Source organism: Aptenodytes patagonicus, chromosome 3 (genome assembly GCF_965638725.1).
Source record: "Aptenodytes patagonicus chromosome 3, bAptPat1.pri.cur, whole genome shotgun sequence".
Lineage (NCBI taxonomy): Eukaryota > Metazoa > Chordata > Aves > Sphenisciformes > Spheniscidae > Aptenodytes > Aptenodytes patagonicus.
Window position 1 is genome coordinate 28,598,869 of NC_134951.1, and position 16,438 is coordinate 28,615,306.

General features: G+C 39.7%; 1 protein-coding gene across 2 annotated transcripts in view; it reads left to right on the forward strand.

The window, feature by feature from the left end:
- TINAG (tubulointerstitial nephritis antigen) overlaps nucleotides 1-16,438 on the forward strand; it is a 62,186-nt gene that overhangs the window by 25,658 nt on the left and 20,090 nt on the right. For both annotated transcript variants that reach the window (XM_076332957.1, XM_076332958.1), the window contains exons 6-8: nucleotides 1,442-1,592; nucleotides 12,560-12,740; nucleotides 13,191-13,236. In XM_076332957.1, coding sequence (XP_076189072.1) covers nucleotides 1,442-1,592; nucleotides 12,560-12,740; nucleotides 13,191-13,236 — 378 coding nt within the window. The remainder of the gene's footprint in view (nucleotides 1-1,441; nucleotides 1,593-12,559; nucleotides 12,741-13,190; nucleotides 13,237-16,438) is intronic.

Below are 16,438 nucleotides of genomic sequence, written 5' to 3' on the forward strand. Positions count from 1 at the left end.
CTGCTTCTTTGAATCACAGCAGTAAGAGAAAGAAAGGAGCATTTAGGTCAGTTAATCCCAACTTCCTGCCAAAGCCAGACTGAACACATTCTGTTACCAGTACGTCTTGTCCAGTGTAGTTTTAAAAGAAAAAACCAAGAGAGCTTCTGACAGCTCTGCTGACAGATTACTGCAGAGATGAACAGAGCTCACTAAGGGAAAGACTTTCCAGATATTCAGCCTAAATTTTCCCTTTCATAAGTGAATCTTTTGATTTTGATTCACATAATTATTTTCAATGCTAAATATTATAAGATGTTATATTATCCCATGTTGTTAAGGTGCATCTAACATTTTCAATCTGGATTTTCAATCCTTCTTTGTAAGATTAATAGTTGCTCAATGAATAGACAAGCACTGCTGTATCATTTTTTCTTACCATGAGTAATTCCTGTAAGTATTCCAGAACTCTTCAGCAAAAAGCTTTTACACCTATGAAAATAAACTCATTACCATGTGACACCTCACAAAAGCACAAAACACAGTTGTCAGCTGCCATCAGCAGATTCACTCTTCTGAAGTCTTGTCCAAAGTTCACTGGTTAGTGTTGATTTTTGACGGGGCTTTAGATTTCAAGGGATTTTTTTTTATTTTCAGGTTCAGAAATGAAGGGCTAACAATGATAAAAATATAATTTAAACACAGGTAATGACTGGGGTTGGGGTTTAATTGTTTCATTATCACTCATTAAAGAAAGGAGAAGTGGCTTAATTTCACCTACAACAGCCTAGTCTGCCTTTAAATCAGTGCATAAATATATTAGTACTTAGAATTATGACTATCCGACTGAGTTCAGACATCTAAGGTGTCTATCTCAGAAGAAGAATTTTGTGTGATAAGGGAAGGAGGTCCAATGAATCCCACATTTACACATTAATATGAGCATTTCCAAATACTCTTTCCAGTAAAACCAGTACATACTTTCAGTCTTGAATTTTCTTCTTCATAGGACTGTTCATTTTTGCTTTTCTTTTTTCTCAAATAAAGGAAGGAAAGGTAGAAAAGAAAGAAAAGAGATTTGGAGATTCAGCTGCAGAGAGCTGGGAGAGTATTTGCATCTTCTGCTGAAGTCAACCAGAGATGAATATGCATTTACAAACATCGTAGAGACTATCAGACTAAACCATGTAAATGCCTCATTTGATGTTTAGATATGTGGGACTTTATGATAACCAGTAAATCTATGGATTTACAATATTACAGCAAAGTTGCTCGTGATGCTTTGCAGTTTAACAATCCTCTCTCTCAAAAGTCTGTACAGGTTATATCTGCATTGTTTTGTAAAGATATCTGCACAGACAGAAAATATTGAGGTTGTATTTCAGCCCCTCTTTCACAATAAGCAGCGTGAAGTTGTGAGTAATTATTTGGTTTGGATAATGGAAAATTTCTTTCAAAACAGGTGTTGCAGCAGATAGAATAGCAATTCATTCCAAGGGTCAGATCACAGACAACCTTTCCGTTCAGAATTTGATCTCTTGTGATACCAGGAATCAACATGGATGTAATGGTGGAAGTATTGATGGTGCTTGGAGATATCTGAAAACACATGGGTAAATATTTTATCTATCTATTTAGATTATTTTAACTTGAACCAGTTGCTTAAGTTACAATGTTGCTTGTGTTACAATGATGATTTCTGACCCTTCAAAAAAGAGGCATTTAGCTCTGTCCTAGGTCAGATTAACTGTGTTACTTCATCAAGACTATCACTCTCTCCCATTTACACCTTCTTTAAATCACCTTCATGAAGCCTAGGAACTGTGAAGCATTCCCAAAGAAATAAGTGAAGACTATTTTGAATGAGGGCTCTCAGTGAGAAAACTCTGCAACCACCTAGCTCCCATTTAAGCCTCATTACATCTAGATGTTGTCATTAGCTGTAATACAACTGGGGAAAATGGTAGCCTCTCTAACAGCAAGACAAACAAGAAAGGATTTTTTAATGTCAAAGACAATACCGTAAGTGGACTCAAAACTTCTGTGGTTCTTGGGATACAGGCTCTTCATGTTAAACAAACTTGAGTAAGCAGCCAGTTGCATGAGACAACATTCTGAATATTCAAAAGGATCAAAGATTAACTTTCTATAAAGCAAATTGTAATCATCCCATCCCAAGCTTGTGCCAGAATGCAACACCGTAGCAAAGACTATACCTAGATCCTTCTTCCTTCAGGTCAGACTAAGCAAAGTTAACAGCTCTCAAACTCCACATGAACAGCTAGAAGCTTTATAAAATGACACATAATAATTTATAGAATCACAGAATGATTTAGGTTGGAATGAACTTTTGGAGGTCACCTAGTCCAACGTTTGGCTCAAAGCATGACTAACTCTGAAATTAGATCAGGCTGCTCAGGCCATGTCCCAGGTCATATTTTGAGTATCTCCAAGGATGGAGGTTCCACAACCTTTCTAGCAGCAGGTCATTTCGTTTGACCGCTCTTGCGGTCAAACATTTTTTTCCTATATCTAATCAGCATTTTCCTTGGTACAACTTGTGACTGGTACGTTTCAGCTTTTCACTGTGCATCTCCAAGAAGAGTCTTGTTCTGTCTCCTCTATGACCTCTCCTTATGTAGTTGAAGACAATAATTAGATCTCCTTTTAGCCTTCTTTTCTCTGGGCTGAACAAATCCAGCTGCCTCAGCCCCTCCTTGCATATCATATGCTTCAGCCCCCTAAGTGCCTTCCACTGGACTTGCTCGGTTTGTCAGTGTCTTTACTGGGGATCCCATAACTGAACACAGTACTCCAGATGTAACCTCACAAGTGACAATTTGAGGGGAATAATCACTTTTCACAATGTCCTGGCTACGTGCTTGCTAACACAACCCAGTATTGATTGTCCACGTTTGCTGAGAGGGCCCACTGCTGACCCACGTTCAACTTTCTGCTCATCAGGACCCCAGGTCCTTCTCTGTGAAACTGCTTTCTACACAGGCAGTGCCCTGCCAGTACTGCTGCATGGGCAGTTCTGGCTCAGAGGCAGGATTTGGCTTCTGCTTTTGTTGAACTTCATGAGCTTTCTGTCAGCTTATTTCTCTAGCCTGTTAACATTGCTCTGAATGGCAGCCATGCATACTCACCACTCACCACTCCCCAGGATGTTTGGCATCCTCCACAAATTTACTGAGGGTGCCTTATGTCCCACTGTCCAGACTGTTAATAGAGATGCAAAACAGTGTTGCCGCTGTGTTGACTCCTGAGGAATGCCACTAGTAAACAGACACCAGTCACTTTGATCTGTCGAACTTTCAGCATGCCAGTCCAGTTCAGTTACTGACCCTGTAAGCAACTCATCTAGTCCAATAAACTAGAAGAACACCACAGGAGACCATGCTGAAAATGTTGCTAAAGTCAAGGTAAATGATATCCCCTGTTTTTCTTATTCTCCATGGAGCCAGTAATTTCATCATGGTCAGATCATCTTATCTTATCATCTCATCATGGTGAGGCATAATTTGCCATGGTAAATCTGTGCTGCCTGTTCCCAGTCAACTCCTTGAACTTCATGTTCCTGGAAATGGCTTCAGAAAAATTTGCAATAACCAGATTTTATGTACTGTGTAATTACATTCCGCTGTTTCTCACATTGTCAGAAATTTTTTTGTACTTCCTGTTCCATACCAAAATCTATTTCCCCTCTCACTTTCATACACTCTCATCCCTTACTCTGTCTTTGATATACCTGATACTGACAGACAGAGAGATCTCAGGTGTGCTGTCAACTTTTAATTTTAGTTAAAAAACAAACAAACCAACCAACCATGGAAAGAACAAAAGAATGTCAGACGTGATGCATCAGATGTCATAGCTGACATGGCAGCCTGGGGATCCAGGTGAAGACCAAAGTGCTGTCATTCACATAGACACAGTATACAAAGTGATCATTCTGCTTTCTTCAAGTGTACCAAACTATTTCTGATCCGACAAGGATATTGTATTATTATAGGGTGAGTTTACATTGAGTGTTCCTCTGTCTTTCTGTCTCAGGGTTTAAATGCTAAACTAGGTTTTGAGTGGGAGACCTTTTCAGTGAGTGATTACAGTGGGCAGTAATGGGTTGCACCCAGCAAAGGCTCCTCAGCACCTCATGGGGGTAAAGGTAAAGGCTTCATTCATGAAGAAATGAAATTTGTAGTTTAACATTTTAAGCTACACTTTTCTGTAACTAGAACAGGCTCCTTTCAATCAGTAGCTCATGCTCTTAAGAGAATAAATAGAACTCTCTCTCACTGGACTGTTTGCTTCTCTACCATGTTAAGGACAGGAGAATTGCTGGTGTAGATAAGACAAAAGATCCATTTTAATGAGTATTATCTCCACAACAGTTGGAGCAACCTATTTTTAGAGGAAAAGCCCTAAAGAACGCAGCAATAGGACAACCTCCTAGTCTTCTGTTCCCTCTGACTGTTATCTCTGTACGGGCATAACCACCATGAACCCATAATAATAAGATTCTTCCTATACCAGAAAGCTGTATTTTTTTTACCTGGAGCAGTGTGGTTAGTGACACAGTCTGTTCTGCAGAGGCAGTTTAAGTATACAAGAGTTAGCTTATTTCTATAAGGAAAGTGAGGCAGGCTGAAGCTGTTATCAACCTAGCTGTACCCACACAGGACCTCGTGCTGGTGTAAACGCAGTAGTGAGAAGATTGCTCCCTGACTGACCACAGAGTACCAGTGTGAAAGTGGTGTGCAGAGCAGGCTTTCTGACTGATGTAAGCCTGGAAGCATACAGACAGGGCACCTCAGCTCACCAGAGCACGTCTGTGAACTGTCTTTTCACCTCCAAAGTCCCAAGTACTTGCATTACTGCTCAGTCACCTGAGACATCTCATGGTATTCACCAGCCTCTTGCAGCTGGCTGTCTAAGTAAAGGATCTGCAGGGCAGTTGTGAGAACCGTCACAGATTTTTGGAGACTAGATGTCCAATAAATCTCCGCAGTCCAAGACTATTTTCTTAGTCATTCATCCAGCTTTCTTGTCCCTATGGAGCCAGCTCCAACATGTACAACATCACTGTGCTCTTACAGACATTTGCCTGTTACCCATTCTTATCCCCGATCATTGATTTGCCATCGAAGTACCACACACAAAAATATCTCTACTTACCTATTTTTATAAACAACATTTCTAAATCCTGATTTTCTTTCCTCAAGTTCAAATGATATTTCAAATCCTCTTCCAACAGTTCCAGACACAAATAAACACCTTAAGGAAAATATCCAAATATCTGTGAGGACAGATACTGGAAGAACACAAGAACAGCTATGCTGGGCTTGAGCAAGGGTCCATCTAGCCCAATATTTTATCTCTGACAGTGGCCAAGAGCAAATAATATAAAAAAAGAAAAAAAAAAGAATTAACCTTTTTGATTCACTGGACTGATAATTGAATCATTTTTGTAGCTGAAACCCCATAATCCATAACCTTTACCTTTGACAATGAAAAAAATGGAAATTTATGGCATAAAAGTCTGAAGTGTCTTTTGAATGAGCCCGGTTAAATAGTGCTTGCTTCCTCACACTTTCAGATGATTTTTATTTTATGAGCCAGTATATTGCAATCATTTTTTTCATTAACTCCATACTTTGCAATAGGGACAAAGCACATTGATTTTCTATGTGGGCTTGTAAATTTTCAATGCAGTGAAAATACTGTTTTAAAGCTTCTGGTTTTCTGATTTCTGAAGTATGCTTGTCTCAGGTTTTTGACAGATTTTCAGGAAAATCGAGTGCTGACCTAAACTATCCCCAGTGAAGTCAATGGAAGACTTCCATAAAGCTCAATGAGATTAGGCCAGTGCTGAGACCTGACTTTTCAGAATCACTGAGCACCCAATTAACAGTGAAATCTGCTATAAGTGGAGCTGAATCACTGTTTAACTCTCTCTCTCTCTGTCTTCCTCCGTTAATTAAAGAATAAATCTGTATTCTATTTCTAATTATTAATTTTAGGCATTTCAGTTACAAGCCATAATTTGGAAGGAATCAATGTGGTTTGAAAACATTTATTTTATCTGCTAAGGGAAATTAAAAGCTTATAGTCTTTAAGAATGAGGAAGAAACATTTCATTTTCAGGTAGTAAAATGGTTACACACTTGAATGCAAATACTGCTTCTAATCAGGGCTTGATCTGATTTATGCCTTGGGCTCTTAGCAGTTGCAGGGTATGATAAAGGTATTATTGTTATTAGTTTTGGCCAACTTGCTAATAACATAACCTAATGTTTTAGATTATGTTTGAATAATCTATGTCACAATTCAAACATATAAATACAATAAAACCACAAAAATTTTCATTAGATTGAATACATAAACATGACTTCAGATGAATTCTGCCAAGAATGTATGAACAGGCCACAGACTTTTGCTGCTTCTCCCTGGATGCTGCTTGGTCCTAGTAATATTTTTGTATATGTGTATGTATATGTGCACATAAACACATTCACATTTATTTCTGTTTTTCTTCTATGACTTTTCTGGCAAGGTCTTCTCCTTGAAATGCTTTTAAAGTTTACTGTTGTGCTGATGCTTCAGCATGTACAAACTCATGTTTCAGCAAAGAGCTTTTAAATTATGTTAATCATGACTGCAGAAACTATGGTTAGTGAAAAGATTCAAAAGTGACTGTTAGTTCAGAATGAGTCATCATGTCTGGATTACCTCACAGCTCCAGTGTGCCAGTGCGTCATTTGATGCTTCACTTCTCTTGCCATAGAAGTAAGACCCATCCATGCAGAACCTGTGACAACTCCAGTGGGACAATCCAATTGAAAGGAGGGGGGAAAAAATCCCTACCCCAGGAATGAATTCCTCCTCTTTTGTCTCCCTCTGAGGTGTTTCTAAGTACACCTGAGGAAGAGGTGTCATACCATTCCTTACACTGGGTTGCAATCACCTACTCCTACCCTGCTTATGCTAGATCGCGCTCTGAGGACTGTGTTTGCTCACCTTACCTGCCTTGCAGGCCTGATTGCACTCAGCAGCAATCCTTTATTTCTTTTGGAAATCTGTGATCAGCGGTGACTAGAATGATTATGATTATCTATATAGAGATAGATACATTTTATAAACATTATATATATAGACACATATAAATGAAAGGTTTTCTTCTACCCGGCAATAGAAACAAAGCATAATAAATTTTAAAATGAGTAATAACAACCGGTGTATATTTGGCCTAAATACTTACCGTTCCCCATTGGAAATCTGGGAATCCAGAATACCTTCAGACATTCAGAAGAGATTAAAAGGTGTTGCCAGTGAGTAGACTGAAGACCTAAGCAATAACAGCCTAACAGCCTTAGATGGGCAATCCCTTTTCATGTAGGCAGAATTACTGCTTTTTGCAGCTCCTGAGTGTGTTGGTCTAGTTTGGGCAGAAAGAATTTGGTAAGCAAAAAGACATTCTCCTCAGGGTCAATTTTTCTGCCACCAAATGCTAATGCGAAAATGCCATGTCTTATTCAAAGTAGCTGAAGCATATATGTGCTCATCTTGTAAAAATCCTGACAACTAAGTATACACAGGCAAATATAATTATCCTCCATATTGTGTGGAAATATAGTTTTCAATTCTTCAGATGCAGAAAGTTCAGTATAATTGGCAAGCTACTTAAATACCTATCCTTTCTGTAGGACTGCCTATTTTAAAATATTCTGTTTCAGTGAACTATTTAATTATGCTCTTTAAAAGAAACCCTCTCATAGGCTTCCATGGCGTTCTCACGGAAAGGTATATATTGTTTTGGAAACATCTAGCGGTATAATGTAGAAAACTAGGAGGTCCAAATATCTCATAAAAAGGATAAAATAGTAAGTGGAAGATTCGGTATGCCTTTATTTGAGTATTTCAGATTGTAAGTGCATTTTAATTGTATGCTTTGCTTCCTTTACTTTATTGAAGTAATAATGATGTTCAGTTAGTCAAACAGTCAAAATGGCTGAACAATTCAGAGCAAGCTACTTGAAAGAAAGCAACTTACTGTATGATGCAGCAGTTCATTTGATGTAGTGCCAAGGTAAAGAATTAAAACCCCTCCTTACCTTTCCTTGAAACCACCTCTTATTTTCATTGCCCCTCTCCATTCTTGGATGCAATGACATCTCTTAACCCGTGCTTCAAAGCTCATTTGATTTAGCACTTTGGAGATTATCAAGTCCAAAATTAGCATGGGTTTAAGTCTCAAATGAGTTATCACAGCTCCTCCACAATCACTCCTCTGACAACATCAGTTTTTAATGCCTTCAAGTCTTTGAAGTCTGCAACTAGAAATGGGTTGGACAGATGAAATTTGTTTTGCTATTCAAAGATTTGTCTGTGTTTCATTTAAAACAATAAATCATAGAATCATAGAATAGTTTGGGTTGGAAGGGACCTTTAAAGGTCATCTAGTGCAACCCCCCTGCCGTGGGCAGGGACGTCTTCAACTAGATCAGGTTGCTCAGAGCCCCCTCCAACCTGACCTTGAATGTTTCCAGGGATGGGGCATCCACCACCTCTCTGGGCAACCTCTGCCAGTGCTTCACCACCCTCAGCATAAAAAATTTCTTCCTTAGATCTAGTCTAGATCTAACCCCCTTTAGTTTAAAGCCATTCCCCCTTGTCCTGTCACAACAGGCCCTGCTAAAAAGTTTGCCGCCATCTTTTTTATAAGCCCACTTTAAGTACTGATAGGCTGCAATAAGGTCTCCCCTTCTCTTCTCTAGGCTGAACAGCCCCAACTCTCTCAGCCTTTCTTCATAGGAGAGGTGTTCCATCCCCCTGATCATTTTTGTGGCCCTCTTCTGGACCCGCTCCAACAGGTCCGTGTCTTTCTTCTGCTGAGGGCTCCAGAGCTGGACGCAGTACTGCAGGTGGGGTCTCACCAGAGCAGAGCAGAGGGGCAGAATCACCTCCCTCGACCTGCTGGCCACGCTTCTTTGGATGCAGCCCAGGATACAGTTGGCCTTCTGGGCTGCGAGCGCACATTGCTGGCTCATGTCCAGCTTTTCATCCACCAGGACCCCCAAGTCCTTCTCAGCAGGGCTGCTCTCAATCCTTTCATCCCCCAGCCTGGATTGATACTGGGGGTTGCCCTGACCCAGGTGCAGGACCTTGCACTTGGCCTTGTTAAACCTCATGAGGTTCACACGGGCCCACTTCTTGAACTTGTCCAGGTCCCTCTGCATGGCATCCCATCCCTCTGGCATGTTGACCGCACCACTCAGCTTGGTGTCATCTGCAAACTTGCTGAGGGTGCACTCGATCCCACTGTCTATGGCATTGATGAAGATATTAAACAGTACCGGTCCCAATACGGACCCCTGCGAGACGCCACTCGTCACCAACCTCCATCTGGACATTGAGCCGTTGACCACTACCCTCTGGATGCGACCATCTAACCAATTCCTCACCCACCGAACAGTCCACCCACCAAATCCATACCTCTGCAGTTTAGAGAGAAGGATGTTGTGGGGGACCGTGTCAAAGGCCTTACAGAGGTCCAGATAGACAACATCTATAGCCCTTCCCGTGTCCACTGCTGTAGTCACTCCATCATAGAAGGCCACTAGGTTAGTCAGGCAGGACTTGCCCTTGGTGAAGCCATGCTGGCTGTCTCGAATCACCTCCCTGTCCTCCATGTGCCTTAGCATAGCTTCCAGGAGGATCTGTTCCATGATCTTCCCAGGCACAGAGGTGAGACTGACTGGCCTGTAGGTCCCCACGTCTTCCTTTTTTCCTTTTTATAAATGGGAGTTATGTTTCCCCTTTTCCAGTCAGTGGGAACTTCACCGGACTGCCACGACTTCTCAAATACGATGGATAGTGGCTTAGCAACTTCATCTGCCAGTTCCTTCAGGACCTGTGGATAGATCTCACTGGGTCCATTGTGCACCTTCAGGTGCCTCAGATGGTCTCAAACCTGATCTTCTCCCACAGTAGGTGGCTCTTCATTCTCCCAGTCCCCGCCTTTGCCTTCTGCAGCTTGGGTGGTGAGGCTCGAGCACTTGCCGGTGAAGACCGAGGCAAAAAAGTCATTGAGTACCTCCACCTTCTCCATGTCCTGGGTAACCAGGTCTCCCGTTTCATTCTGGAGAGGGCCCACATTTTCCCTTGTCTTCCTTTTATCCCTGCCGTACCTGTAGAATCTTTCCTTGTTGCCCTTGACGTCCCTGGCCAGATTTAATTCTATCAGGGCTTTAGCTTTCCTAACCTGATCCCTGGCTGCTCGGACAATTTCCCTGTATTCCTCCCAGGCTACCTGTCCTTGCTTCCACCCTCTGTAGGCTTCCTTTTTGTGTTTGAGTTTGTCCAGGAGCTCCTTGTTCATCCACACAGGCCTCCTGGCGTTTTTGCCTGACTTCCTCTTTGTTGGGATGCATCGCTCCTGAGCTTGAAGGAGGTGATCCTTGAATATTACCCAGCTTTCTTGGGCCCCTCTTCCCTCCAGGGCTTTGTCCCATGGCACTCTACCAAGCAGATCCCTGAGGAGGCCAAAGTCTGCCCTCCTGAAGTCCAGGGTAGTGAGCTTGCTGTGCACCCTCCTCGCTGCCCTAAGGATCTTGAACTCCACCATTTCATGGTCGCTGCAGCCCAGGCTCCTCTTGAGCTTCACATTCCTCACCAGCCCCTCCTTGTTGGTGAGAACAAGGTCCAGCATAGCACCTCTCCTCGTTGGCTCCTCTACCACTTGGAGAAGGAAGTTATCATCGATGCATTCCAGGAACCTCCCAGATTGCTTATGCTCTGCCATGTTGTTCCTCCAACAGATGTCGGGGTGGTTGAAGTCCCCTATGAGGACCAGGGCTTGTGAGCATGAGGCTGACAATTATGTATTTGCTATTGTGCTTTCCCCCCTGATTCTTTTCATAAATGGATTTTTATGGGTTTGAAATCTTTGTTAGAATAGAAACTGCCCAGTGATTACTCAACGTAATATTTTTAAATTAACTTCTTTGTTGAATATAGAATTTAATTTAAAAGTGTTAAAAAATAGTCATATTTCCTGTAGATAAACTCTAAAACCTTGGAATTGAAAGCTTTAATGTAAATTTATAATAAGTGGCAGGAAAAATTTAACTGCTGTATGTGTGAGCAAAAACTCTCTCAGCATTTAGAAAATGTTTTGAGATAGATGCTTTTCTAAGAAATAGCCAGGATGTTTTCAGGAGCTGTAGAGACCAGACACATACCCCTGTGATATCATAGCGCAATCTGTCATTTCAGGTTCCTTGAGAGGCTCATTGTTGTCAATAACCAGGAACTGACAGAAGGAGCCCTGTGGCCTGAGCCCCCTAGGATAGTCCCCAGCCTTTGGTGCACACTGGATGCCACATGTTTATAAGTCACGCAGTTTGTCTCTGTTTGTCCTTTGGTCCACATTCACTTCCAGGCACAAACCTATCTTTCCATTAGGGAGGGAATAGCCTGAACGTTACTGCAAAATAGCAAAATTGTAAAATTGCAGTAAGTCCCACCTCTCTGATACCTACCCAGTCTCACCTGTTCTATGTCATATATTTTGTCAGTGTTTCAATCTGGGCAAAGTCCTTCCTGCCAGCATCACTCCAGGTAATTTGTTATTTTTATTTCCCCCTGTGAATCAAGATGGAGGAACCCAGTCCCCAGCCCCTGTCCAAATGCTTCCCCTAGTACTGCTCTACAGTTGGATTGTTCATTAACTTATTGAAAGCTCAGTGCTTAACATCTTCTGAGGCTGTGTTCTCACTTGTACTTATCTCCCATCTATTTCTAGTAGTAGAGGTTCAGTTCTCTTTTAAGGAGGTACACTCCCTCCAGAAGTTGTTGTTAGTATCAATTAAGCTATTGGTATTAATTGCTAAGTGTTATACCTCTCTTGCGAAGAAGCACCACATTTACTCATATGCCAACAGGACACCAATTATTTGTACCCAGACCTTTAAAAAATGAATATAGGACTTTTTATCTCAACAAATGTTCACAAAAATGTGAGCAAATGTTCCCTTTATATTGTCAGAAAAATGGAAGGTCAGAGACTTTTTAGCTAAAAGAAATAAAAAGACCTGTAGCTTTTCACCAGCATTCTTTTAGAAAATGTAGATAAAACTAGAAAATGGTTCATTTCCCTTAAAAATTTTCTGCTGCAACTATGCCCATTTCACAAGCCATTTTTGCTAGATGGATCCTGTTGACAACACCGGTATTTTATTGATCTTATTCAGTATGAACTTTCATGCATCATTAATGAGATGAATGTACTAGATGACGATTGCTGAAACACATTTTCTATCCTACATCTCTTTGGAGAAGGGTGGGGAGAGGACTACTGCAACTGAAACTTAACCGTAAACATCATGCATATGAATTGAAGCAAACGTCTTCCAGCTGAAGATATGAGATATTCACACTTTTGAAGAATGAGTGACTCTGTAAATTCACTTGAAATACGACAGTTGTAAAATACTTAAAAGCTTGAAATAAAACTGCAAAAATGTTTAAGCAAGCTTCTTATCAACTTTTTTTTTTTTTTTTTTAAATATCTGAACAGGGTTGTATCCTATGCTTGTTATCCATCATTTTGGAACAATCACCTGGAGCCATCAGGTGAAAATCACTGTTATGTGTCAAGTGAATATGGAAAAAACTATACAAACGGGCCATGTCCCAATGCTTTAGAAGAATCCAATTGGTTATACCGGTGTGCCTCTCACTACAGGGTCTCCTCAAAAGTAAGTTCGCGCTGTTCAGCCATGGTCTCACCCATTTTTCTCCTTTGGGGCTTGAAAATTATCTGGTATATGGAAAGTTGTTCACTTTACTTGAAGACTAGAGATGTGAATTTTCCTTTGTATTGCCCCTGTATTTTCAGTAGTGTTTAAATTCTTTATAGTTTCTCAATGTTACACAATCTCTTTAAAGCTCCTGCTTTATGGTCCTATAGAAATTAGAGATAGAAAAGAAAGTATGCAGTCATAACTGTAGTCCTTCTTAAACATGTTTCTGAAGTTTTTGTTCATTTGGTAAACCAAATATTCTCTAGCAGAAATACAAGTACAATGGTACATTTATACCATATATATGTATGTACACAATGATGAATTAGTATGAGTTTTAATTTTATTTAATAGAATGTATTATATTCCCTTGCCCTCTCTGCTGCTGCTCTCACCTCCCCTCAGGAAACCGATATAATGAAAGAAATCATGGACAAAGGACCAGTGCAAGGTATGGTAAGTTTGGAAGATGATATTATTATTATTGAAATAATTAAAGTGTGCAATGTCCTTGTATCAAAATATTAGAAAACATAAATTGCATTCCACAGTGAATAAACCAGACATACGCACTGTAGTTCGTCCAGGGATGTTTGGTGGGCCTAAAGGCAGCTATACTGCATCAGACTCCTTAATGAGTAAAATGACCTTGAGCTGGATTTGTTGAAAATTGGTGCAAAATCTGTGTGCCAGAAATGTGCCTTTTTCCCATGACGGTTCTTTGCTAATTGACGAAATAGCAATTTTCCCCCACTGGCTGAGGCCAAGCCACCAAGCCTGCTCTCCTCTGAAGGCAACGCTGCAGTATATGGGCCCTCCAGCAAATCATTCAGTGCTGGAATAGTCTCCAAATTTCCCCTTTCAGAGCCGAAATACTCTTGTTGTTTGTAGAGGGCTATGAGTTTTGAATTTTTCTGCTGAACCCTGCAACGAAGATCCCTGACCTCTTAGAGAAATGAAGACTTCAGCAGGCAGTTGTTTAGCCTGAATACTGTCTGACTGCAGTCATGGATGGTGTTGGCAGCACCTGAAAATGCAGGTTCCTGCTCACAACCCAGGCCAGTGTAACTGAAGAGGTTGAGGGATGTGGGGTTTGGGGTGATGGGGAAAGGTCATAGTGCGGGATGTCCACCCCTCTTGGATGGCTGGCTGATGCAAAACCAAAGCATTTTACTTCAGGGGACTTCTGCATTTCTACTGCCCTCAATAATATAATGAATTATCATAACCTCCAATTTATTATTGAAATGGTCCTGATTATTACATTTAATTCATTTCAGTGCATCATGTAGTTGAAATTATTTCTTAAAGCTCTTTATGTGGGCAGTTGCAATTAATCTGAAGCTCAGACTTAACAAGATCAGTACTATCAGTCTTTTTTATTCTGCCCAAGTTCGTTTGCTCAAGGAAAATATTCTTTCCCATGCTGCATTTGATCTATAAGTGAACATAGTAATTTCCACTGGTTTTAAGAAAATGAAAAGATTAGGATCCTCAAGATAAAATTTCAGACCTCTCTCTAATATTGCATTCGTAGTCCATGTATACACAGTTTGCTGGATTAATCTGTCAGTACTAAATCTTCCACATAAAATAATCTATATTCAGCCATTTGTTAGGTTTTAACCACTCAATAATTCATACAATTTTTTTGAAATGTCACAGCTTTTTTTCAGAGAAAATGTCTGTATCAGGTTAAGGTAATGCTGTATGTGGAAAAATCAAGATCTAAAGAAGAGTATATAGCTGAGAGTGTATATCACTGAATGAAATCACTTTCCATTTTTTCTCTTTGCTATAATGAAATTTTTAAATGAGTCACAGTTATGACCCAATAATTTGTCACTGATTTTCTCTTCTATCTTCCCATACTACAAATGCAATCAGGGCATAATTCTAATTTTAAAACCATATCATACTTTTTTTTCCCCAAAACATCCTGAAAATGATCTTCAGCTACTGAAAGAGATTTTTCCATTATTCATTCACTTCTCATTCCTCAAGAACTTACAAAGTGCTTATGGCCAATCTTATCTAATGTAGTAAGTAATGTTTAATAGCTGGAAAACATTCAAGATCTTTTCAAGTTCGTGATGTAGAAAGTCATCCTGTTTAATGACGAATGTACTTGATTTTTGGGCATATTCAAAGTTAAGAAAAATATATATTTTTTAACAATTATGCAACAGTAGGTGTAGAATGTAATTGAAAATGTTCTGTTATACAGCTTTCAAGTTTGAATGACAATTTCTCTCTGACATATGTCATTGTTTTATATGGTACAGGAACTGACCAATTAGCACTTTCAGATGCAAATGATGAAACACTAGTTTTTAAAAAAAAAAATTTTCAAATAAACAGTGAAATTTTATTAATGTTTTGAAAACATTCAAATGGACAATCTAATATTGGCCACTCATCTTTTTTTTTAATGGACTTTAGGAATTACTCTGATAGTTATAGTGCTGATGTAGGAAAATAATCCTTACTGTCACATTAGTCAGTCTCAATCAAAAGAAAAGCAAACACATTGTTGGCAATACATCAAAGTTTTGACCCTACAAAACTTATAATTTCAGCTATCATGATCTTGGAAAAAAAGGAGTATTTAATTTGCTGACACAAGAAAAAGATCTGGAGAAAGTACTAGGCTACATTAATGTACAGTGCTACACTTTCGTTCCTTTTGTAGCAACTACTTTTAGTTTTTTGTATCTTCGTATGTCTTAGAGACACAAATTCTTATCTAAGAATTTTATGCAGAGGAATCCATAGTGGAATGAATCTTATAATCTGCTGCATTTATACACATAGATCTGACAGCTCAGCATGACTGAGGTAGCTCATGCATGAGCTACAGTCAACCTTATGAAAATTACTACCTTTTCTGATTCATTAATAATTAATCCATTCATTTTGGAAAATGCAAAGTCTCTTCTGCATGGGACAAAACAAAGTTGCTGATGGACTGTGATCATCCCATCCTGACCAAGTCACAGTCCATATCAGGACAAAGTCACTGAATAAATAAAAATCTCTCAGTGCTTGATTTTGAATTATCATCTTTCTGTCCACCCTGCACTTTATGTACCCAGCCCACTTAACTCCAAAGACTGTACCATTATTTAGCTCCTGACTGCAGGGTATATACATATAGATATGCATATACATAAGTATATATATTTACATATATATACACAAATGTATACATACATACATACACACACTCTAAATGTAGATATAATATGTAATCATGGATAAAATTCTCTCACATAGACTAAAGTTATTCTGGAAACACCCTTCAAAATTTTCTGTTTAAATTCAGTGGAAATAATTTAGGTATGACGTTTCTTCACAGAGACAAGAACATGTGTTTGATTTAGAGTTGCTGATAAAGAATAAATTGTTCTCTGAAACTGAACATACAGACCTTGATTTCAAAGAACAATGTGATTTAGAAATGAAACTACCTTCTCCTGTCTCAGCCCAATGATAAATGAGATTTTCTAACCTCAGACCTCCCGTGGGAGAAGTGAATTTTGCAGTCCTTGCACTCACCCCTGTTTCTTTGCCTCCCTTTGGCCAAGGTATCGAAACAAGATCCAGGGAAGCCTCTACAGTAATTTTTTGATATGACTCATCCCCTTCACTTC